Source organism: Aegilops tauschii, chromosome 3 (genome assembly GCF_002575655.3).
Source record: "Aegilops tauschii subsp. strangulata cultivar AL8/78 chromosome 3, Aet v6.0, whole genome shotgun sequence".
NCBI lineage: Eukaryota > Viridiplantae > Streptophyta > Magnoliopsida > Poales > Poaceae > Aegilops > Aegilops tauschii.
In genome coordinates this window covers 605,075,942-605,102,414 of record NC_053037.3, presented here as the reverse complement: position 1 = coordinate 605,102,414, position 26,473 = coordinate 605,075,942, and the positions used below count along the sequence as shown (strand labels likewise).

Genomic DNA, 26,473 nt, shown 5'->3' with positions numbered 1-26,473 from the left:
GATTAAAAAAGTTATATTAAACCTTAGTAACAACAACAACAAAGCCTTTAGTATCAAACAAGTTGGGGTAGGCTAGAGGTGAAACCCCTAAGATCTCGTGACCAACTGATGGCTCCGACACATGGATTGCAAGCTTCCACGCACCCCTATCCATAGATAGTTTTTTGGTGATACCCCAATCCTTCATGTCTCTCTTAACGGACTCCTCCCATGTCAACTTCGGTCTACCCCGACCTCTCTTGACATTCTCCGTACGTTTTATCCGTCCGCTATGCACTGGATCTTTTGGAGGCCTGTGTTGAATATGCCCAAACCATCTCAGACGATGTTGGACAAGCTTCTCTTCAATTGGTGCTACGTTAACTGTTGAACATGTCACATTTTAGTCGGCCAACACTCAGGCCATATAGCATTGCGGGTCGAACCGCCGTCAGTTCACATCTTCATCAATACCCCCATCCTCCTGTAGCATTGGCCCCAAATATCGAAAGGTGTACTTCCGGGGCACCACCTGCCCACCAAGGCTAACCTCCACCTCCTCACACCTAGTAGTACTGCAACCGCACATCATGTACTCAGTTTTAGTTCTACTAAGCTTAAACCCTTTCGATTCCAAGGTTTGTCTCCATAACTCTAACTTCCTATTTACCCCCGTCTGACTATTGTCAACTAGCACCACATCGTCCGCAAAGAGCATACACCATGGGATATCTCCTTGTATATCCCTTGTGACCTCGTCCATCACCATGGCAAAAAGATAAGGGCTCAAAGTTGACCCCTGATGTAGTCCTATCTTAATCGGGAAGTCATCAGTGTCGACATCACTTGTTCGAACACTTGTCACAACATTATCGTACATGTCCTTGATGCGGGTAATGTACTTTGCTGGGACTTTGTGTTTCTCCAAGGCCCATCACATGACATTCCACGGTATCTTATCGTAGGCCTTCTCCAAGTCAATGAACACCATATGCAAGTCCTTCTTTTGCTCCCTGTATCTCTCCATAAGTTGTCGAACCAAGCAAATGGCTTCCATCGTCGATCTCCCAGGCATGAAACCAAACTGATTTTTGGATCATGCTTGTCATTCTTCTTAAGCGGTTCTCAAGAATAAGATGCACTAAGAGAATATAAGTGCAATTGTATCATGACACATTAGTAGTTGAGATCCTATACATCCCTGTTCATTGTGGTGAGCTAACCTCGGCAAAGGGAGCATGCATGCAACTCATTATGCAAAAATAACCTATAAGAATAGCCTGCACCAGCGAGAGTGGATTTTTGGAACGCGGGCGTATTGGAGGACCTTATTTTAAATACTTTAATAATCACATTCATTTTTTAAAAAAATTCCGAAAAGAATTCTACATGATCATATGGATGTATATTACATATGTGTAAAGTTTGGCGATGAAATAAGTAAACATGTGAGCTATACAAAAATGACAAAATGATGATTTCCAAATAGTGAATAATACATGCACTATTCATCTTTCCAGAGTCCTGATTTTGTCATTTTCGTGTGACTCACATGGTCACTTATACCAGCATCAAATTTTGCACATGTGTAATATACATCCATATAAACATGTTGATTTATTTTCATAATTTTTTGAAACTTCAAAATAGCATTTTGGCATTATTCAAAATATAGGGCTCCAATGCACCCGTGCTCCAAAGTGACTTTTTGCTGCACCAATGTACTATATCTTGAGAAAAGGAACTCCTTGGTCATCACTGAACATGCCCCAAAAGGATAATTTTAGATTTAATTTCTTGTTGCTTCCATCAACAAATCAAATCCTGCTACCAATAATAAAATAATAATTCTGCTATTACAAAAATTACTAACAATTCATAAAGTGGTTATTTCTCTACTCTGGTCTCAGATTTTAAGCTATATCTGTTTCAGAACATTAGTTATTGCAATCTTAGAACGAACATAAACTGCTCCTCATCATCCATAATAAGTGAAAGTTTTGGAGAAATCATACAAAAGTAAATGTCAGTATAGCCTTGTCAACTGGATGTTGCTTATGTGTCATGAATCTTTGTTATTTGTATCGATTAAATAGTGAATAAATAACAAATCCGAAAGATCATAGTAAATAAAGTAATTTAAAGGAAGCATATATCATGAAAAAGGTGATTAGGATTCCATCCGAGGCTTCCAACTATAGGCATCTCCCCTTTTTCTCAAACATACACTACAACCAAAAAGATGAAATGGTAGATGGAAACAACGATTAAATGCAGAACATGATGAAATAATTAAGCTTGCATGGCATATTTGTGTCTGAACTAAGAACAATTTCCTGAAGAAATATACTTGCTATTTGGTAACAATAGTTGATGGTTTCATCATAGAGACAATAGCTAATGGCTTCATTGGAGGACAACCGACTTTGGACAAAAATATGATTGAAATTCAAAATCATGGACGTCTTCACTTAAGAGGGAAACAAAAATCAGAGGAAGAGAACTGGAAATTAAGTGGTTGTATAGGGAGATGTATATGCATGACTCATATAATCGAGATAGAAATTCAAATAGAAAGAAATCACGTGCATGCTTCATTTAATAGATATACTATATGAACACTAACTCAAGCAAACATACAATGTCCAAAAGGTTTAAAAAAATAAGCAACTTCGATAATGGACAAAGCAATCATTGGGTCAGATCTAGGAGTTAACTCTCATCTAGAGTATATAAATATCAATGGAATCAGTATGAGTAAATAATAGCCACTTTACGTGGTAAGAAAATGCATATCTGCATGCAATCTGTGGAGTAAAGCATCAGCAATTCCCATGACTCAACTTCTAATGCACTATTGATGTTTCACGTGCAGGGTAATAACATGGTAGTATGAAGCCATCATCTTTCATCCATCCAAGGTATCCTAGTGTGCTACCAATTAAAAAATAAACAGAAGTAATCTTGTGAACTAGTCAGGGAAAGAAGGAATATATTTTTTCTGACATGCGAACTACCTGTGTGGTGGCTTAGAGGATGTGCATGTGGAGGAGAGGCAACTACTGCTCCTAGATATAAGTTTTTTTTCGAAACAGAGGCAAAAGATTTGCATCATCTATTAAATAAGAAGAGAATATAGTTTGTTACAAGGGCACACTTCTACACGGCATGCAGGAATAGTCACACAAAATAATGTTCCCTAATTTCATAGCTCTGGCGGTGATCCAATGGTTTGCCTCGCGGATGATGTTGTTTAGCAAGATTGGTGGTGCAGTGCTCTTGCTTCGGACCATTTGGAACGAGCAGAATGCTCCTAGATATAAGTGAGGGTGACATGGAAGGACGGCTTCAATATTTTTGTTCAGATGGTACGGATCAACCTCATTTATCAGATATTTGGTGACGAATTTAATGGCTTGTAGAATACAGTAGGGGCTCAATCCAATAATTAGTGGGCTGCACCTGCACCAGGAAACGCGTGATGCAGCCCCGACGTGATGAGAAGCTCATATGGCCAGTACGTCCTCACGTCTGTTGTGCAGCCATGGGAAACAATGGATGAGGGTATTGCTTGTACGTACGTCAGCGTGCATCTTCTCTCATAATAGAATCGCTAGCTTTAGCTAGCTATCCTCGTGTACCCGTGCTTCTCAGCGTAACCAATCTATCTGTGCGTGGGTCACTGGTAGAAAATGGGCCTTTAGTCCCGGTTCGCAAAGGCCTTTAGTCCGGCTGTGCAACCGGGACTAAATATGCGCGACTAAAGACCCCCCCCCCTAGTCGCGCCTCTTACGAACCGCGACTAAAGGCTTTAGTCCCGGTTCTCGTGGCTAACCGGGACTAAAGGCCCGTCCACGTGGGCGCCAGGGGTCCGTCGGGGCGGAGGACCTTTAGTCCCGGTTCTCGTGGCTAACCGGGACTAAAGGCCTCCTCCGCAGGTTTAGGGTTTTAGCCCCCCTAAACCTGGTTTCTTTGCGAATTTTTTTAATTTTTTTTATTTTCAAATTTCTGAATTATTTTAACCTCTAATCTCTAATCACCACCCCTCATCACTGCTCAATTTATCCTCTAATCTCTAATCACCCCTCATCATTCCAAATCATCTAACTTCCCGGACGGTCACCCATCCTCTCACTACTCCAGCCTGAGCACGCTTAACTTCCGGGTTCTATTCTCCCTCGTTTCCAAGTCTGCACTTGTTGTTTTCCTGACAATAGTAGGATGTCAATTCTATTAACCCTCAGGAATTTAGCTTGAGGACGAAGTGACACATTTCACTGTTTGAGTTTGAAACTATTGTTTTAAAAAACAATAATTATTTAGTAACACTAATATTTCTGGAATAATTAGTTGGACCATTGTTTGACCACTGTTTGACCACTGTTTGACCAGATTTGACCAAAGTTTAAAAAAATCTGAAATAATTATTTAGTAACACTAATATTCTAGAATAATTAGTTTGACCATTGTTTGACCACAGTTTGACCACAGTTTGAATTTTTTTGAATTTTTTTGCCTCTCCAGATCTTAAAAGCCCCGTATCTTTTTTTCTGTTAGGTTTTTGAGGATTTTGAAAATTTTTAACGGGGTTCCCCCGATTAAATTCGGATGTAACTTTTCGAGTAGATGATTTTTCATATAAAAAACTTTTTCATCCGAGTTCGTATGCAAAAGTTATGCCCATTTTAAGAAATTCCAGAGAGATTTTGCAAATAAAGTCGAAATTCATATTTGTTAATTTTCCCAACAACTAGACCACATATAACATGGGAAACTTTTTTTTTGACATTTCCATCATTTTCTTTTGTTTTTTCTAAAACTGAAAAGGCGATCCAGGGGGGTGGTAGAGTTTGAAAATGAAGCCTCAAATCCCGAAGGCCATTAGTCGCGACCTTTAGTCCCGGTTGGTCTGGCCAACCGCGACTAAAGGCCTTCGGGCCAGCCTGAGGACCTTTAGTCCCGGTTGGCCAGGCCAACCGGGACTAAAGCCCCTCCCGTCCGCCAGCTGTCGACCGAGCGCGCTGGGCCCAGATAGTTGGTCGCGGGTCTCCTCCCGAACCGCGACTAAAGACCCCTTTGGTCGCGGTTCGATTATTTTGAAGACTAATGGGGGCGTATGGAAGCCTCTTTTTCTACTAGTGGGTGTTAATGATACTGTGCCAAAAAGTACAGGATCATACATCTCGTCGGAAATATAGGGCGTTTTCGCGGCAAAGGAACCTGCATCGCTTAGCTTCTGAGGAGAATGGATGGCTGCACAGTCGAGTTTGCCACACAGCCCACGGAGGCAAGCCGCCCACTTGCATCCCGTCGTTGTTGCCAAGCTGATGCACGCCACCGCCTCCATCGTCAAACACTCAGGGATACGGATATTAGATAGCTAGCATCCGCTGATCAATCTCCAACCCTGGGCACTATATACATATCAACATGCGTATGCAACACGGTCTCCCTGCTCTCGTGGAACCTGGCCACCGGCGACTCTGTGCAGCTCCCACATTGCACGCCCATATACAGCATCAACGGCCTCAGCTGCTACCTGTTTTCTTGGATGAGACTTGGATCGTGGTTTTATTCATGAAAGAAAAGAGGAGGAGCTACCATGTATTCTGGTTATGGAAGCATGTTTTTTTTAATAAATAGATGATAGGAGAGGACCGTGGTGATGGTCTTTTATTTAGGAAAAGTGCTGATGGTCCCCGTTTCTTGTGAGAAAAGGTCTCTTATAACGTTGTTAGTTTTTTCTTTTGAGATTGCGACTCTTATGACGTTTTTGTGAAGGAAAATATTGATATTTTTTCCTGATGTTATTAGTGTGCACGCTGTGTCGGTTTATTGATCTTTTTTTTCTGATCTTAATTAGTGTATATGCATATAAGATCAGCTTCTCGTGGTCAATCTCCTTGATGATGTTTTCCTCACTCACCTGTTCTATTTTTATTTAGCTAGCTAGTGTACATATAAGTTCGATCTGAAAATAATATGGTAAATTCTTATACATTTTTGTTGTACTTACTTCATTTGTACCTAACTACGATAAGTAAATTCAGCACTCATTTTTTAACAGGTTGCATGTGCCTTTAAAAAAAAGATGTGATCACTTTGATGTCCATCCTCTTGGTATACTGGGTATGCACACCGTTCACTACTTATATTCCTCAAGGAATTTCATGCTGAAAAGAGAAAACAAAATAGCACAACAATTGGTGCGGATGTTATCCTTTTTTCTGTTTCATGTATAATTGTGTCATATATTTTCTCTAGATAGTTGTTGTTCCCTACTTATGTAATCAAAGTGGAGCTGTAATCACGTAGGAGCTCATCCCTCTACATTGACTCTACATATATCTTTGTCTTGGTCGTTGATTGTCTTGGTCGTTGATTGTCTTGGTCGCCTGATGGACCTCGCTCAGCAGCTCAACGTCCTCTCGCCCCTCAGCAAGATGACCATCAAGCATAGGGCCTGCATTTACGTAGACGATGTTATCATCTTCATCAAACCTTTATTGCTGGACATCAATGTTGTTTCGCAGATCATGGATCTCTTTGGTAAAGCTACAGGCCTATGCACCAATATGGCCAAAAGTAAAATTCTTCCAATCAGATGTGATGGTATTGATCTCACCTCTCTGCAAGTTGCTATTGGTTGTCAGATTGCTAGCTTCCCTTGTCCTTATTCGGGGATGCCCCTCTTGGATAAGCGTCTGAAATTGACTGATGTCCAAGAGCTCCTGGATAAGTTTTTTTTTGCTTGGAAGTGCTCTCCACGTACGCCGTGTGGTAGTTCCTGGATAAGCTCATCAAGAAAATTGTTGCATGGAAGGCTTGTTGGATCTCCTCCTCTGGGGGTTGGTTCTTGTTCGCTTCGTATTATCGGCCATGCTCATATTTTTGCTTCTTGCCATGGAGCAACCATAGTGGGTTATCAAGCAGATTGACAAACTGCAGTGTGCTTTCCTTTGGGCAGGAGTTGATGCTATCACTGGCGGTAAGTGCTTGGTGCGATGGTCGCAGGTTTGCTCGCCAGTGCAGTTTGGTGGGCTCGGTATCCCAAACAAGGTATTGCTCTAAAAGCGAGGTGGTTGTGGCTCAATCATAGAGGAACTGACAAGCTATGGCATGATCTTCCGATTCCTGTCGATAAGGAAGTCAAGGCTCTGTTTGTTGCTAGTACTTGTTTCATCTTGGGTTATGGCAAATCAGTTTCCTTTTGGCATGACCACTGATTGAATGGGGAGGCTCCTGCATTTGTCTTCCCAAATCTTTATAAACACAGCAAGAAGAGGAAGATCATTGTTAATGAGGGCCTCACCAACAGTAAATGGATTTCTTCGATAAAGCACAACCCGGACGTTGATGTTCTTCCTAAATTTATCAGCCTTTGGCACCACACTCAAGTAATTTTGCTATCTGAAAGGGAGGATGTTCTAAGCTGGAAATGGACTCCTGATGGGAAGTACGATGCTAACTCTGATTATTTGTATCAGTTCTGGGGAAGGGTTAAGTTCCCTTATTTTAGGGAAACAGCAGGACTCTACTGCGTATTTTTATTAATTTTTAAAAAGTAATAGAAAGGCTTCAGGAAAGAAAAGAAAGAAATAAAAACATACAAATACAAATAAATAAATAATATATCTAGTTTACTAGATTACAACAATTACAGTCTGGCTTAACGAAAATCTTTCACCTAGTCATGAAAGCCACTGTATTCATGCCTTTTCGCTCTGTGGATGATCCACTTGAGCTCTTCTTTAAATTTTGTCCTGCAATGATACACACTTGTTGGGATCACCGCTGCGGTGGCGGCCTCTGGTTTAGTGGGCGCCGTCACGCCGGAACACCCAGGCCCTGATCTAAGGTTTGGCCGGCCGAGCTCAGTGTAGTCCGCCTACTTCTGTGCATCCGTGCCAAAAAAAAAGAAACCCTTTATGATATATTTTTCTTGCGGGGGTAATTTCGTTTATTTTTGTTCAAAATCGGCTCATTTTCGTTCAAGAACACAAAATATGGATGGTGCTCTTCGTCCGGAATTTCCGTTAAAGCCGAATTGCGTCAATTTCATTCTGGGGCGGTATATTTTCCGAAATCCAAAACCTTAGGCGGGGAAGACGGCGGTATTGCTCCTTAATGGAGTAATATTTTTAGATTCTTTTAATTTATGGAGTATGGATGGCGTACGTGCTCCTGTCCTGTGTACGTGTACCATTCGTAGTACTAGTTGGTTGATAAGATGGCATGTACAATGGTTGATAAAATGGTCTTATCTTAAGTCTTGCATGTAATTTAGAAATGATAGAAATATTTGTCTACAATGGGTCATCTCTTAGCCTTATCCTCAATAACTAGTTATTTCTAAAAACATGGTGAGACATATTGTGCTAAGAGATCATCTCTTGTCTTCTCTTAAATAAGAAAAGACTAGCCTTTTCTTATGAGTTCTCTCTCCTCCACCTTATCTTTTATCCTACGTGGCATTCTTAAGATAGCATCATTGTACATGTCCTAAGGTACGTTGGTGAAAACAAGGAAAGAGAGGGGTTTTGGTCGGAACGGTTGTTGGCCGAGTGCCGACGACGAGTACTTCCGGCGACGGCGAGACGATGACGATGGAGTGCTTTCCGAAGGAACAAGCTGTACGAGCTCCGAAGCAAGCAGGCTAGCAGGTGGATCGATTCTTCTGCTCCCGTACACAATACACGTGAAGCTGGCTTGTACGATCACGCACGTACACCGGCCACCCTTTTTTTTGCTCTTCCTCGTTTGGTTTGATTCCGTCCGTTACGTAGCAGAAACGGTTTTCCTAAAAAAAAAAAACGTAGGATCGAAACCCACTCGGCCTCCGGCTGTACCACACGTCGACTCGGACTACTGCTAGTTCTCGATGGATCAATGCTGCTGCTATATAAGAGCAGCCTCCAGCTTGGATCTCTCCATCAAACCAAGCCATCCAGCGCAGGTGCTTATTAACCAAGAGTCCAAGAGCCAAGGAGACAACCAGCAGATCGACAACAACATGGGGTGCAGCATGAGCCGCCTCCTCAAGACCACCGTCACGCTGATCATCCTCGTCCTTCTCCTCATGCCCGGGGCCTTAGCCGCCACTAGCTTCGATGCCTCACGAAGCCAACAGCTGCCGCTGCCGCGTGGGACGGTCCACGGGCCGGAGAGCGTCGCCTTCGACGGTCAAGGCCAGGGCCCCTACAGCGGCGTCTCTGACGGCCGGATCCTCAAGTGGAACGGCGAAAAGCTAGGATGGACTACCTATGCATATGGACCCGGCTACGATAGCAGGACGTGCACGCCGTCCAAGTTCAGCCCGGAGACTGAGACTGCCAGGGAGAGCCGCTGCGGCCGTCCGCTCGGCCTACGGTTCAACCAGAAATCGGGTGACCTCTACGTGGCCGACGCATACAAGGGGCTGATGCGGGTTGCGCCGGGCGGCGGGGAGGCCACCGTGTTGGTCAACCAGGTTGACGGTTTTCCTCTGCGCTTCACCAACGGTGTTGACGTCGATCAAGTTACGGGTCAGGTCTACTTCACCGACAGCTCGATGAACTATCAAAGGTCGCAGCATGAGATGGTCACTCGCACTGGGGACTCGACGGGCCGCCTCATGAGGTACGACCCACGGACATCCGATGTCACGGTGCTCCAGGCGGGCATGACGTACCCCAACGGCGTCGCGCTCAGCGCCGACCGCACTCACCTCGTGGTCGCATCTACCGGACCATGCAAGCTGCTGAGGCATTGGATCAAAGGGGTCAACGCAGGCACATCGGAGCCTTTTGCCGACCTGCCCGGCTATCCAGATAACGTGAGGCCCGACACCAAAGGAGGCTATTGGGTGGCGTTACACCGCGAGAAGAATGAGTTACCCTTTGGTCGTGATAGTCATCGTCTCGCTGTCAGGATCGGTAACGATGGGAAGATAGTCGAGGAGATGAGAGGGCCAAAGAAGGTGAGGCCCACCGAGATTATGGAGAGAGCAAATGGCAAAATCTACTTGGGTTCGGTAGAGCTTCCTTATGTCGGCGTTGTTAAGCGCAAGTAGAGAACTATTGTAGTAGAAGCATATAGGATGCCTTTTAGTTTCTTGCTCTTACCACTAAATGTAATTTTTCAATTTATTTTTGTTTTCGTCGGATGGACTATTGTAATACACATTTTCTATCAGCAAATCATTATTTGTTCTTTCCTCCATATTTACGTGCATAAAAGCTAAATTCTATCCATATAAGAGCCAGCCTGCATGCTATTGCTAGCGAGAGAGCAGGGACGCACCATGCACTCGTGGATTGTTCCCTTCACGTAAACACGCAAAGTCAATGAATTTGCTCTTTATTCCTGCTGTAGAATTCTAGAACCACATATATGCAGTGCAATTCACACATACACATATGCCCTCAAAGTTTTTGTATGTTAAGACACTATATTATTTTTGACAAGCAACAATGGTTATACTTAGACGTGTACTGTGACGGCACTCCTCCCAATGGTTGCTACTTAGAAGTGTAGTATTGTACATTGGGGTGTGGCCCGTCACTAGGCATGTAAAAATATTTGTTCTCTCATTTTATCAATGCATCGAGACAAAAGCTTTTGTGTTTTATCAAAAATAATATAGTGTCTTGGCATACAAAAACTTTCAGGGCATATGTGTATGTGTGAATTGCATTGCATATATATGGTTCTAAAATTCTACAACAGAAACCGCCAAGAATAAAAGAAGTTCAGACGTAATGAACAAATTCGTTGAGATGGGTTTATTTTTTGTATCTATTAAAATAGGTTATGTTGTATCTTATGCCCTGCAAAATTTCATTTAAAATATGAGCACTTTTTAACTATGCAAAATATACGAGATTATAAGTTTATAGTTTAATGTGTCATTCACATATATGTTTTTTGTGCAGACCACAAGTTGTCATATTTTTTTTATAGTTTTTTTTGCATGCACATGATGTATGCTAAACTACATCCATTTTGTGTTCATTTGTACGTTTGAATTGCACTGCATGTACGCACGTGCAACTCCTTTCTTCCTCTGATATAATCACCTGAACAGCTAATGGTCTCCAAATGGGCGCCGTTTGATTGGCATCCAAGGGTACAGGATCGAAGCATATTAATTTATGACGAAAAATACACCAGCTGGTCGTATAATTAATCTCGTCGCCTAGCCTAGCTGTGACCTCATGTCTGTCTACTACCTTCCATTTTCGTTCAATCCACACAGCGTTCCCTTTCACTTGTAGCTGCCCGGCCGCCATTTAAAGCCAACCCATCCCGGCCTCCGCAAGCTAGCCTGCCCTCCCAACAACCCTAGCCGCAAAATGGAACCCCAGCTCCCTGTTGCAGCCGCCGCCACCAACGCTCCTGCAGCCGCGCCGGAGATTGGCCGGTCGTTCATCGCCTGCCCCGAGGATTCCGGCCAAAAACGGTGTCTACACTATATGAAATTACGCATGCATATAGCTATATCTTTTACGGATTAGATCTATTTTATATTTTTTTCTTGTTGCTAGATCAAAAGCATATGCATCGACGGAATGAATCTCTAATCTCCTGATTTCCAAGTTTCAAAAGCATGCATCCAGGAAATGAATCTCTAAACTCTAGTGGGTTATTCTCCTGATTTGTTTGATTAATGTACTCCAATCTCTTGATTTGCAGCGTATGCACCTCAATGGATGAGCTGGACAGCCTAGACCGGGAAATCGTCTTCGCCGACCTGCTGCTACCCAAGGTGGCGGAGATGGTATTGGCCTCCGACGTAAAGGACTACATGGCGTTTTGAGGTGTGTGCAAGCCGTGGAGGGCCGCCACTGTCGACCCGAAGCTAGTGGGCATGGACCCGCGCTTCTACCCATGGCAATGGGAGATGACGAAAGGGGATGAGCGCACTGATCACAAGGCCAGGTTCGTAAACCATCTCACCAGCGCCTCCATCGAGCTCAACATCCCTCGGGAGTACGGGGACGTCGTCGCCAGCGCCGAGGGCCTCCTGGTGCTCTTAGCCTTAGGGTGGGATATGCGGCTGTTCAACCCGGTGACCGGGGCCGTCGCTGACCTGCCCAACGTCTTCCTCGAGAGCCCACCCTGGGCGATCGAGTGGAACGCGGCAGGAATGGTCTACAACGACGGCGAGGCTGATCCCACCGTGGTGCTGTATGTGACGGTGGGGTCGTTCAGGGAAGTAATCATGCACGCAAAGCCCGGCGACGTCAGGTGGCAGATCATGGATCCTTCGCCGGCGCTGTCAGAGTCCGGGCTCTTCGTGCGCGGCCAGTTCTTCCTGCCAACTCTAGAAGGGGATTTGCTCAGATATGCGCTCCGACCGCAGCCTCACTTCGTGTGCGTGGCTAGGCAGCACGCTCGCCACAGGCTTAGTAACAACTCGTTCATCAGATCCTTCCTGCAACTGGCCCGCCACCGCGACGGGGTGATGAGAATGCAGCTCGTGCGTGACGTCCTTGTCGTGTTCCCTAGCGAACACGTGGACATGGTTGTCGAGTTGTTCTGGGTGGACGTCACAGAGGGGAGCCTTACACTTGTGCAGCAACAGGACTTGGCCGATGGCGATGATCAGCGTGGTGATTACATGTTGGCGCTAGGCATCGGCAGTGATGAGTCTGAATCTGATGACTAGTACCATGTTCCAGCGATATGTTCCATCAAGACGTCTAGTGTCAAGACATTGCTGTATCCTTTTATCAGCTTGTTGTTGAATAATTTGCTGTCAGTTATTTCAATTCATGTAAAAAAATGTTTTATAATTTTGCGTGGAACATAATTATTATTGACGTTTTTTCCTATTCTTCAAAGCTGAAGTTATGTGCTTTCAATCACTACAAGATTAGTCATCAACCCGTGCACTTCCACGGGAAAGCAATTTAAGTTACAGATAATATCATACAGATGTGATTTTTTTTATTTATGCATCAATGATGAGTAATATATATAGAGAAGAGAAAAGACATAAGTTCTGGGTATAAAAATCCTCGTATTCAAAATCAAGTAGCATGGGTGCATCAACATAGGAAACTCACACAAACTAATAAAATTCTATATCAGTATATATTGAACTCATGTTCCAATCATGTCCATGGAACTCCTTGGAAAGTACAAACCTACGTTATACTAAGCCAGTTATAGTTTGAAAAAAAATGAAGTCACTTCATTGAAAGATTAAAAAAGTTATATTAAACCTTAGTAACAACAACAACAACAAAGCCTTTAGTATCAAACAAGTTGGGGTAGGCTAGAGGTGAAACCCCTAAGATCTCGTGACCAACTGATGGCTCCGACACATGGATTGCAAGCTTCCACGCACCCCTATCCATAGATAGTTTTTTGGTGATACCCCAATCCTTCATGTCTCTCTTAACGGACTCCTCCCATGTCAACTTCGGTCTACCCCGACCTCTCTTGACATTCTCCGTACGTTTTATCCGTCCGCTATGCACTGGATCTTTTGGAGGCCTGTGTTGAATATGCCCAAACCATCTCAGACGATGTTGGACAAGCTTCTCTTCAATTGGTGCTACGCTAACTGTTGAACATGTCACCTTTTAGTCGGCCAACACTCAGGCCATATAGCATTGCGGGTCGAACCGCCGTCAGTTCACATCTTCATCAATACCCCCATCCTCCTGTAGCATTGGCCCCAAATATCGAAAGGTGTACTTCCGGGGCACCACCTGCCCACCAAGGCTAACCTCCACCTCCTCACACCTAGTAGTACTGCAACCGCACATCATGTACTCAGTTTTAGTTCTACTAAGCTTAAACCCTTTCGATTCCAAGGTTTGTCTCCATAACTCTAACTTCCTATTTACCCCCGTCTGACTATCGTCAACTAGCACCACATCGTCCGCAAAGAGCATACACCATGGGATATCTCCTTGTATATCCCTTGTGACCTCGTCCATCACCATGGCAAAAAGATAAGGGCTCAAAGTTGACCCCTGATGTAGTCCTATCTTAATCGGGAAGTCATCAGTGTCGACATCACTTGTTCGAACACTTGTCACAACATTATCGTACATGTCCTTGATGCGGGTAATGTACTTTGCTGGGACTTTGTGTTTCTCCAAGGCCCATCACATGACATTCCACGGTATCTTATCGTAGGCCTTCTCCAAGTCAATGAACACCATATGCAAGTCCTTCTTTTGCTCCCTGTATCTCTCCATAAGTTGTCGAACCAAGCAAATGGCTTCCATCGTCGATCTCCCAGGCATGAAACCAAACTGATTTTTGGATCATGCTTGTCATTCTTCTTAAGCGGTTCTCAAGAATAAGATGCACTAAGAGAATATAAGTGCAATTGTATCATGACACATTAGTAGTTGAGATCCTATACATCCCTGTTCATTGTGGTGAGCTAACCTTGGCAAAGGGAGCATGCATGCAACTCATTATGCAAAAATAACCTATAAGAATAGCCTGCACCAGCGAGAGTGGATTTTTGGAACGCGGGCGTATTGGAGGACCTTATTTTAAATACTTTAATAATCACATTCATTTTTTAAAAAAAATCCGAAAAGAATTCTACATGATCATATGGATGTATATTACATATGTGTAAAGTTTGGCGATGAAATAAGTAAACATGTGAGCTATACAAAAATGACAAAATGATGATTTCCAAATAGTGAATAATACATGCACTATTCATCTTTCCAGAGTCCTGATTTTGTCATTTTCGTGTGACTCACATGGTCACTTATACCAGCATCAAATTTTGCACATGTGTAATATACATCCATATAAACATGTTGATTTATTTTCATAATTTTTTGAAACTTCAAAATAGCATTTTGGCATTATTCAAAATATAGGGCTCCAATGCACCCGTGCTCCAAAGTGACTTTTTGCTGCACCAATGTACTATATCTTGAGAAAAGGAACTCCTTGGTCATCACTGAACATGCCCCAAAAGGATAATTTTAGATTTTTAATTTCTTGTTGCTTCCATCAACTAATCAAATCCTGCTACCAATAATAAAATAATAATTCTGCTATTACAAAAATTACTAACAATTCATAAAGTGGTTATTTCTCTACTCTGGTCTCAGATTTTAAGCTATATCTGTTTCAGAACATTAGTTATTGCAATCTTAGAACGAACATAAACTGCTCCTCATCATCCATAATAAGTGAAAGTTTTGGAGAAATCATACAAAAGTAAATGTCAGTATAGCCTTGTCAACTGGATGTTGCTTATGTGTCATGAATCTTTGTTATTTGTATCGATTAAATAGTGAATAAATAACAAATCCGAAAGATCATAGTAAATAAAGTAATTTAAAGGAAGCATATATCATGAAAAAGGTGATTAGGATTCCATCCGAGGCTTCCAACTATAGGCATCTCCCCTTTTTCTCAAACATACACTACAACCAAAAAGATGAAATGGTAGATGGAAACAACGATTAAATGCAGAACATGATGAAATAATTAAGCTTGCATGGCATATTTGTGTCTGAACTAAGAACAATTTCCTGAAGAAATATACTTTCTATTTGGTAACAATAGTTGATGGTTTCATCATAGAGACAATAGCTAATGGCTTCATTGGAGGACAACCGACTTTGGACAAAAATATGATTGAAATTCAAAATCATGGACGTCTTCACTTAAGAGGGAAACAAAAATCAGAGGAAGAGAACTGGAAATTAAGTGGTTGTATAGGGAGATGTATATGCATGACTCATATAATCGAGATAGAAATTCAAATAGAAAGAAATCACGTGCATGCTTCATTTAATAGATATACTATATGAACACTAACTCAAGCAAACATACAATGTCCAAAAGGTTTAAAAAATAAGCAACTTCGATAATGGACAAAGCAATCATTGGGTCAGATCTAGGAGTTAACTCTCATCTAGAGTATATAAATATCAATGGAATCAGTATGAGTAAATAATAGCCACTTTACGTGGTAAGAAAATGCATATCTGCATGCAATCTGTGGAGTAAAGCATCAGCAATTCCCATGACTCAACTTCTAATGCACTATTGATGTTTCACGTGCAGGGTAATAACATGGTAGTATGAAGCCATCATCTTTCATCCATCCAAGGTATCCTAGTGTGCTACCAATTAAAAAATAAACAGAAGTAATCTTGTGAACTGGTCAGGGAAAGAAGGAATATTTTTTTTCTGACATGCGAACTACCTGTGTGGTGGCTTAGAGGATGTGCATGTGGAGGAGAGGCAACTACTGCTCCTAGATATAAGTTTTTTTTCGAAACAGAGGCAAAAGATTTGCATCATCTATTAAATAAGAAGAGAATATAGTTTGTTACAAGGGCACACTTCTACACGGCACGCAGGAATAGTCACACAAAATAATGTTCCCTAATTTCATAGCTCTGGCGGTGATCCAATGGTTTGCCTCGCGGATGATGTTGTTTAGCAAGATTGGTGGTGCAGTGCTCTTGCTTCGGACCATTTGGAACGAGCAGAATGCTCCTAGATGTAAGTGAGGGTGACATGGAAGGACGGCTTCAATATTTTTGTTCAGATGGTACGGATCAACCTCATTTATCAGATATTTGGTGACGAATTTAATGGCTTGTAGAATACAGTAGGGGTTCAATCCAATAATTAGTGGGCTGCACCTGCACCAGGAAACGCGTGATGCAGCCCCGACGTGATGAGAAGCTCATATGGCCAGTACGTCCTCACGTCTGTTGTGCAGCCATGGGAAACAATGGATGAGGGTATTGCTTGTACGTACGTCAGCGTGCATCTTCTCTCATAATAGAATCGCTAGCTTTAGCTAGCTATCCTCGTGTACCCGTGCTTCTCAGGGTAACCAATCTATCTGTGCGTGGGTCACTGGTAGAAAATGGGCCTTTAGTCCCGGTTCGCAAAGGCCTTTAGTCCCGGCTGTGCAACCGGGACTAAATATGCGCGACTAAAGACCCCCCCCCCTTAGTCGCGCCTCTTACGAACCGCGACTAAAGGCTTTAGTCCCGGTTCTCGTGGCTAACCGGGACTAAAGGCCCGTCCACGTGGGCGCCAGGGGTCCGTCGGGGCGGAGGACCTTTAGTCCCGGTTCTCGTGGCTAACCGGGACTAAAGGCCTCCTCCGCAGGTTTAGGGTTTTAGGCCCCCTAAACCTGGTTTCTTTGCGAATTTTTTTAATTTTTTTTAATTTTCAAATTTCTGAATTATTTTAACCTTTAATCTCTAATCACCACCCCTCATCACTGCTCAATTTATCCTCTAATCTCTAATCACCCCTCATCATTCCAAATCATCTAACTTCCCGGACGGTCACCCATCCTCTCACTACTCCAGCCTGAGCACGCTTAACTTCCGGGTTCTATTCTCCCTCGTTTCCAAGTCTGCACTTGTTGTTTTCCTGACAATAGTAGGATGTCAATTCTATTAACCCTCAGGAATTTAGCTTGAGCACGAAGTGACACATTTCACTGTTTGAGTTTGAAACTATTGTTTTAAAAAACAATAATTATTTAGTAACACTAATATTTCTGGAATAATTAGTTGGACCATTGTTTGACCACTGTTTGACCACAGTTTGACCAGATTTGACCAAAGTTTAAAAAAATCTGAAATAATTATTTAGTAACACTAATATTCTAGAATAATTAGTTTGACCATTGTTTGACCACAGTTTGACCACAATTTGAAATTTTTTGAATTTTTTTGCCTCTCCAGATCTTAAAAGCCCCGTATCTTTTTTCTATTAGGTTTTTGAGGATTTTGAAAATGTTTAACGGGGTTCCCCCGGTTAAATTCGGATGTAACTTTTCGAGTAGATGATTTTTCATATAAAAAACTTTTTCATCCGAGTTCGTATGCAAAAGTTATGCCCATTTTAAGAAATTCCAGAGAGATTTTGCAAATAAAGTCGAAATTCATATTTGTTAATTTTCCCAACAACTAGACCACATATAACATGGGAAACTTTTTTTTTGACATTTCCATCATTTTCTTTTGTTTTTTCTAAAACTGAAAAGGCGATCCAGGGGGGTGGTAGAGTTTGAAAATGAAGCCTCAAATCCCGAAGGCCATTAGTCGCGACCTTTAGTCCCGGTTGATCTGGCCAACCGCGACTAAAGGCCTTCGGGCCAGCCTGAGGACCTTTAGTCCCGGTTGGCTAGGCCAACCGGGACTAAAGCCCCTCCCGTCCGCCAGCTGTCGACCGAGCGCGCTGGGCCCAGATAGTTGGTCGCGGGTCTCCTCCCGAACCGCGACTAAAGACCCCGTTGGTCGCGGTTCGATTATTTTGAAGACTAATGGGGGCGTATGGAAGCCTCTTTTTCTACCAGTGGGTGTTAATGATACTGTGCCAAAAAGTACAGGATCATACATCTCGTCGGAAATATAGGGCGTTTTCGCGGCAAAGGAACCTGCATCGCTTAGCTTCTGAGGAGAATGGATGGCTGCACAGTCGAGTTTGCCACACAGCCCACGGAGGCAAGCTGCCCACTTGCATCCCGTCGTTGTTGCCAAGCTGATGCACGCCACCGCCTCCATCGTCAAACACTCAGGGATACGGATATTAGATAGCTAGCATCCGCTGATCAATCTCCAACCCTGGGCACTATATACATATCAACATGCATATGCAACACGGTCTCCCTGCTCTCGTGGAACCTGGCCACCGGCGACTCTGTGCAGCTCCCACATTGCACGCCCATATACAGGATCAACGGCCTCAGCTGCTACCTGTTTTCTTGGATGAGACTTGGATCGTGGTTTTATTCATGAAAGAAAAGAGGAGGAGCTACCATGTATTCTGGTTATGGAAGCATGTTTTTTTTAATAAATAGATGATAGGAGAGGACCGTGGTGATGGTCTTTTTTTTTAGGAAAAGTGCTGATGGTCCCCGTTTCTTGTGAGAAAAGGTCTCTTATAACGTTGTTAGTTTTTTCTTTTGAGATTGCGACTCTTATGACGTTTTTGTGAAGGAAAATATTGATATTTTTTCCTGATGTTATTAGTGTGCACGCTGTGTCGGTTTATTGATCTTTTTTTTCTGATCTTAATTAGTGTATATGCATATAAGATCAGCTTCTCGTGGTCAATCTCCTTGATGATGTTTTCCTCACTCACCTGTTCTATTTTTATTTAGCTAGCTAGTGTACATATAAGTTCGATCTGAAAATAATATGGTAAATTCTTATACATTTTTGTTCTATTTACTTCATTTGTACCTAACTACGATAAGTAAATTCAGCACTCATTTTTTAACAGGTTGCATGTGCCTTTAAAAAAAAGATGTGATCACTTTGATGTCCATCCTCTTGGTATACTGGGTATGCACACCGTTCACTACTTATATTCCTCAAGGAATTTCATGCTGAAAAGAGAAAACAAAATAGCACAACAATTGGTGCGGATGTTATCCTTTTTTCTGTTTCATGTATAATTGTGTCATATATTTTCTCTAGATAGTTGTTGTTCCCTACTTATGTAATCAAAGTGGAGCTGTAATCACGTAGGAGCTCATCCCTCTACATTGACTCTACATATATCTTTGTCTTGGTCGTTGATTGTCTTGGTCGTTGATTGTCTTGGTCGCATGATGGACCTCGCTCAGCAGCTCAACGTCCTCTCGCCCCTCAGCAAGATGACCATCAAGCATAGGGCCTGCATTTACGCAGACGATGTTATCATCTTCATCAAACCTTTATTGCTGGACATCAATGCTGTTTCGCAGATCATGGATCTCTTTGGTAAAGCTACAGGCCTATGCACCAATATGGCCAAAAGTAAAATTCTTCCAATCAGATGTGATGGTATTGATCTCACCTCTCTGCAAGTTGCTATTGGTTGTCAGATTGCTAGCTTCCCTTGTCCTTATTCGGGGATGCCCCTCTTGGATAAGCGTCTGAAATTGACCGATGTCCAAGAGCTCCTGGATAAGTTTTTTTTTGCTTGGAAGTGCTCTCCACGTACGCCGTGTGGTAGTTCCTGGATAAGCTCATCAAGAAAATTGTTGCATGGAAGGCTTGTTGGATCTCCTCCTCTGGGGGTTGGTTCTTGTTCGCTTCGTATTATCGGCCATGCTCATATTTTTGCTTCTTGCCATGGAGCAACCATAGTGGGTTATCAAGCAGATTGACAAACTGCAGTGTGCTTTCCTTTGGGCAGGAGTTGTTGCTATCACTGGCGGTAAGTGCTTGGTGCGATGGTCGCAGGTTTGCTCGCCAGTGCAGTTTGGTGGGCTCGGTATCCCAAACAAGGTATTGCTCTAAAAGCGAGGTGGTTGTGGCTCAATCATAGAGGAACTGACAAGCTATGGCATGATCTTCCGATTCCTGTCGATAAGGAAGTCAAGGCTCTGTTTGTTGCTAGTACTTGTTTCATCTTGGGTTATGGCAAATCAGTTTCCTTTTGGCATGACCACTGATTGAATGGGGAGGCTCCTGCATTTGTCTTCCCAAATCTTTATAAACACAGCAAGAAGAGGAAGATCATTGTTAATGAGGGCCTCACCAACAGTAAATGGATTTCTTCGATAAAGCACAACCCGGACGTTGATGTTCTTCCTAAATTTATCAGCCTTTGGCACCACACTCAAGTAATTTTGCTATCTGAAAGGGAGGATGTTCTAAGCTGGAAATGGACTCCTGATGGGAAGTACTATGCTAACTCTGATTATTTGTATCAGTTCTGGGGAAGGGTTAAGTTCCCTTATTTTAGGGAAACAGCAGGACTCTGCTGCGTATTTTTATTAATTTTTAAAAAGTAATAGAAAGTCTTCAGGAAAGAAAAGAAAGAAATAAAAACATACAAATACAAATAAATAAATAATATATCTAGTTTACTAGATTACAACAATTACAGTCTGGCTTAACGAAAATCTTTCACCTAGTCATGAAAGCCACTGTATTCATGCCTTTTCGCTCTGTAGATGATCCACTTGAGCTCTTCTTTAAATTTTGTCCTGCAATGATACACACTTGTTGGGATCACCGCTGCGGTGGCGGCCTCTGGTTTAGTGGGCGCCGTCACGCCGGAACACCCAGGCCCTGATCTAAGGTTTGGCCGGCCGAGCTCAGTGTAGTCCGCCTACTTCTGTGCATCCGTGCCAAAAAAATAAGAAACCCTTTATGATATATTTTTCTTGCGGGGGTAATTTCGTTTATTTTTGTTCAAAATCGGCTCATTTTCGTTCAAGAACACAAAATATGGATGGTGCTCTTCGTCCGGAATTTCCGTTAAAGCCGAATTGCGTCAATTTCATTCTGGGGCGGTATATTTTCCGAAATCCAAAACCTTAGGCGGGGAAGACGGCGGTATTGCTCCTTAATGGAGTAATATTTTTAGATTCTTTTAATTTATGGGGTATGGATGGCGTACGTGCTCCTGTCCTGTGTACGTGTACCATTCGTAGTACTAGTTGGTTGCTAAGATGGCATGTACAATGGTTGATAAAATGGTCTTATCTTAAGTCTTGCATGTAATTTAGAGATGATAGAAATATTTGGCTACAATGGGTCATCTCTTAGCCTTATCCTCAATAACTAGTTATTTCTAAAAACATGGTGAGACATATTGTGCTAAGGGATCATCTCTTGTCTTCTCTTAAATAAGAAAAGACTAGCCTTTTCTTATGAGTTCTCTCTCCTCCACCTTATCTTTTATCCTACGTGGCATTCTTAAGATAGCACCATTGTACATGTCCTAAGGTACGTTGGTGAAAACAAGGAAAGAGAGGGGTTTTGGTCGGAACGGTTGTTGGCCGAGTGCCGACGACGAGTACTTCCGGCGACGGCGAGACGATGACGATGGAGTGCTTTCCGAAGGAACAAGCTGTACGAGCTCCGAAGCAAGCAGGCTAGCAGGTGGATCGATTCTTCTGCTCCCGTACACAATACACGTGAAGCTGGCTTGTACGATCACGCACGTACACCGGCCACCCTTTTTTTTGCTCTTCCTCGTTTGGTTTGATTCCGTCCGTTACGTAGCAGAAACGGTTTTCCTAAAAAAAAAAACGTAGGATCGAAACCCACTCGGCCTCCGGCTGTACCACACGCCGACTCGGACTACTGCTAGTTCTCGATGGATCAATGCTGCTGCTATATAAGAGCAGCCTCCAGCTTGGATCTCTCCATCAAACCAAGCCATCCAGCGCAGGTGCTTATTAACCAAGAGTCCAAGAGCCAAGGAGACAACCAGCAGATCGACAACAACATGGGGTGCAGCATGAGCCGCCTCCTCAAGACCACCGTCACGCTGATCATCCTCGTCCTTCTCCTCATGCCCGGGGCCTTAGCCGCCACTAGCTTCGATGCCTCACGAAGCCAACAGCTGCCGCTGCCGCGTGGGACGGTCCACGGGCCGGAGAGCGTCGCCTTCGACGGTCAAGGCCAGGGCCCCTACAGCGGCGTCTCTGACGGCCGGATCCTCAAGTGGAACGGCGAAAAGCTAGGATGGACTACCTATGCATATGGACCCGGCTACGATAGCAGGACGTGCACGCCGTCCAAGTTCAGCCCGGAGACTGAGACTGCCAGGGAGAGCCGCTGCGGCCGTCCGCTCGGCCTACGGTTCAACCAGAAATCGGGTGACCTCTACGTGGCCGACGCATACAAGGGGCTGATGCGGGTTGCGCCGGGCGGCGGGGAGGCCACCGTGTTGGTCAACCAGGTTGACGGTTTTCCTCTGCGCTTCACCAACGGTGTTGACGTCGATCAAGTTACGGGTCAGGTCTACTTCACCGACAGCTCGATGAACTATCAAAGGTCGCAGCATGAGATGGTCACTCGCACTGGGGACTCGACGGGCCGCCTCATGAGGTACGACCCACGGACATCCGATGTCACGGTGCTCCAGGCGGGCATGACGTACCCCAACGGCGTCGCGCTCAGCGCCGACCGCACTCACCTCGTGGTCGCATCTACCGGACCATGCAAGCTGCTGAGGCATTGGATCAAAGGGGTCAACGCAGGCACATCGGAGCCTTTTGCCGACCTGCCCGGCTATCCAGATAACGTGAGGCCCGACACCAAAGGAGGCTATTGGGTGGCGTTACACCGCGAGAAGAATGAGTTACCCTTTGGTCGTGATAGTCATCGTCTCGCTGTCAGGGTCGGTAACGATGGGAAGATAGTCGAGGAGATGAGAGGGCCAAAGAAGGTGAGGCCCACCGAGATTATGGAGAGAGCAAATGGCAAAATCTACTTGGGTTCGGTAGAGCTTCCTTATGTCGGCGTTGTTAAGCGCAAGTAGAGAACTATTGTAGTAGATGCATATAGGATGCCTTTTAGTTTCTTGCTCTTACCACTAAATGTAATTTTTCAATTTATTTTTGTTTTCGTCGGATGGACTATTGTAATACACATTTTCTATCAGCAAATCATTATTTGTTCTTTCCTCCATATTTACGTGCATAAAAGCTAAATTCTATCCATATAAGAGCCAGCCTGCATGCTATTGCTAGCGAGAGAGCAGGGACGCACCATGCACTCGTGGATTGTTCCCTTCACGTAAACACGCAAAGTCAATGAATTTGCTCTTTATTCCTGCTGTAGAATTCTAGAACCACATATATGCAGTGCAATTCACACATACACATATGCCCTCAAAGTTTTTGTATGTCAAGACACTATATTATTTTTGACAAGAAACAATGGTTATACTTAGACGTGTACTGTGACGGCACTCCTCCCAATGGTTGCTACGTAGAAGTGTAGTATTGTACATTGGGGTGTGGCCCGTCACTAGGCATGTAAAAATATTTGTTCTCTCATTTTATCAATGCATCGAGACAAAAGCTTTTGTGTTTTATCAAAAATAATATAGTGTCCTGGCATACAAAAACTTTCAGGGCATATGTGTATGTGTGAATTGCATTGCATATATGTGGTTCTAAAATTCTACAACAGAAACCGCCAAGAATAAAAGAAGTTCAGACGTAATGAACAAATTCGTTGAGATGGGTTTATTTTTTGTATCTATTAAAATAGGTTATGTTGTATCTTATGCCCTGCAAAATTTCATTTAAAATATGAGCACTTTTTAACTATGCAAAAAATACGAGATTATAAGTTTATAGTTTAATGTGTCATTCACATATATGTTTTTTGTGCAGACCACAAGTTGTCATATTTTTTTTATAGTTTTTTTTGCATGCACACGATGTATGCTAAACTACATCCATTTTGTGTTCATTTGTACGTTTGAATTGCACTGCATGTACGCACGTGCAACTCCTTTCTTCCTCTGATATAATCACCTGAACAGCTAATGGTCTCCAAATGGGCGCCGTTTGATTGGCATCCAAGGTACAGGATCGAAGCATATTAATTTATGACGAAAAATACACCAGCTGGTCGTATAATTAATCTCGTCGCCTAGCCTAGCTGTGACCTCATGTCTGTCTACTACCTTCCATTTTCGTTCAATCCACACAGCGATCCCTTTCACTTGTAGCTGCCCGGCCGCCATTTAAAGCCAACCCATCCCGGCCTCCGCAAGCTAGCCTGCCCTCCCAACAACCCTAGCCGCAAAATGGAACCCCAGCTCCCTGTTGCAGCCGCCGCCACCAACGCTCCTGCAGCCGCGCCGGAGATTGGCCGGTCGTTCATCGCCTGCCCCGAGGATTCCGGCCCAAAACGGTGGGTACACTATATGAAATTACGCATGCATATAGCTATATCTTTTACGGATTAGATCTATTTTATATTTTTTTCTTGTTGCTAGATCAAAAGCATATGCATCGACGGAATGAATCTCTAATCTCTTGATTTCCAAGTTTCAAAAGCATGCATCCAGGAAATGAATCTCTAAACTCTAGTGGGGTATTCTCCTGATTTGTTAGATTAATGTACTCCAATCTCTTGATTTGCAGCGTATGCACCTCAATGGATGAGCTGGACAGCCTAGACTAGGAAATCGTCTTCGCCGACCTGCTGCTACCGAAGGTGGCGGAGATGGTATTGGCCTCCGACGTAAAGGACTACATGGCGCTTTGAGGTGTGTGCAAGCCGTGGAGGGCCGCCACTGCCGACCCGAAGCTAGTGGGCATGGACCCGCGCTTCTACCCATGGCAATGGGAGATGACGAAAGGGGATGAGCGCACTGATCACAAGGCCAGGTTCGTAAACCATCTCACCAGCGCCTCCATCGAGCTCAACATCCCTCGCGAGTACGGGGACGTCGTCGCCAGCGCCGAGGGCCTCCTGGTGCTCTTAGCCTTAGGGTGGGATATGCGGCTGTTCAACCCGGTGACCGGGGCCGTCGCTGACCTACCCAACGTCTTCCTCGAGAGCCCACCCTGGGCGATCGAGTGGAACGCGGCAGGAATGGTCTACAACGACGGCGAGGCTGATCCCACCGTGGTGCTGTATGTGACGGTGGGGTCGTTCAGGGAAGTAATCATGCACGCAAAGCCCGGCGACGTCAGGTGGCAGATCGTGGATCCTTCGCCGATGCTGTCAGAGTCCGGGCTCTTCGTGCGCGGCCAGTTCTTCCTGCCAACTCTAGAAGGGGATTTGCTCAGATATGCGCTCCGACCGCAGCCTCACTTCGTGTGCGTGGCTAGGCAGCACGCTCGCCACAGGCTTAGTAACAACTCGTTCATCAGATCCTTCCTGCAACTGGCCCGCCACCGCGACGGGGTGATGAGAATGCAGCTCGTGCGTGACGTCCTTGTCGTGTTCCCTAGCGAACACGTGGACATGGTTGTCGAGTTGTTCTGGGTGGACGTCACAGAGGGGAGCCTTACACTTGTGCAGCAACAGGACTTGGCCGATGGCGATGATCGGCGTGGTGATTACATGTTGGCGCTAGGCATCGGCAGTGATGAGTCTGAATCTGATGACTAGTACCATGTTCCAGCGATATGTTCCATCAAGACGTCTAGTGTCAAGACATTGCAGTATCCTTTTATCAGCTTGTTGTTGAATAATTTGCTGGCAGTTATTTCAATTCATGTAAAAAAATGTTTTATAATTTCTGAAGTTATGTGCTTTCAATCACTACAAGATTAGTCATCAACCCGTGCACTTCCACGGGAAAGCAATTTAAGTTACAGATAATATCATACAGATGTGATTTTTTTTATTTATGCATCAATGATGAGTAATATATATAGAGAAGATAAATGACATAAGTTCTCGGTATAAAAATCCTCGTATTCAAAATCAAGTAGCATGGGTGCATCAACATAGGAAACTCACACAAACTAATAAAATTCTATATCAGTATATATTGAACTCATGTTCCAATCATTTCCATGGAACTCCTTGGAAAGTACAAACCTACGTTATACTAAGCCAGTTATAGTTTGAAAAAAAATGAAGTTACTTCATTGAAAGATTAAAAAAGTTATATTAAACCTTAGTAACAACAACAACAACAAAGCGTTTAGTATCAAACAAGTTGGGGTAGGCTAGAGGTGAAACCCCTAAGATCTTGTGACCAACTGATGGCTCCGACACATGGATTGCAAGCTTCCACGCACCCCTATCCATAGATAGTTTTTTGGTGATACCCCAAT

At 43.7% G+C, this 26,473-nt stretch overlaps 2 protein-coding genes across 2 annotated transcripts; both read left to right on the top strand.

Annotated features, from left to right (window-relative positions):
• The first annotated feature begins 8,860 nt into the window (after positions 1–8,860).
• On the top strand, positions 8,861–10,030 carry LOC141020809 (protein STRICTOSIDINE SYNTHASE-LIKE 10-like). The gene has a single exon (XM_073495752.1). The coding sequence runs from the start codon at positions 8,861–8,863 to the stop codon at positions 10,028–10,030; it is 1,170 nt and encodes a 389-aa protein (XP_073351853.1).
• Positions 10,031–22,032: 12,002 nt separating this feature from the next.
• Positions 22,033–23,202, top strand: LOC141020808 (protein STRICTOSIDINE SYNTHASE-LIKE 10-like). Its single transcript, XM_073495751.1, has one exon. The coding sequence runs from the start codon at positions 22,033–22,035 to the stop codon at positions 23,200–23,202; it is 1,170 nt and encodes a 389-aa protein (XP_073351852.1).
• The last annotated feature ends 3,271 nt before the right edge of the window (positions 23,203–26,473 follow it).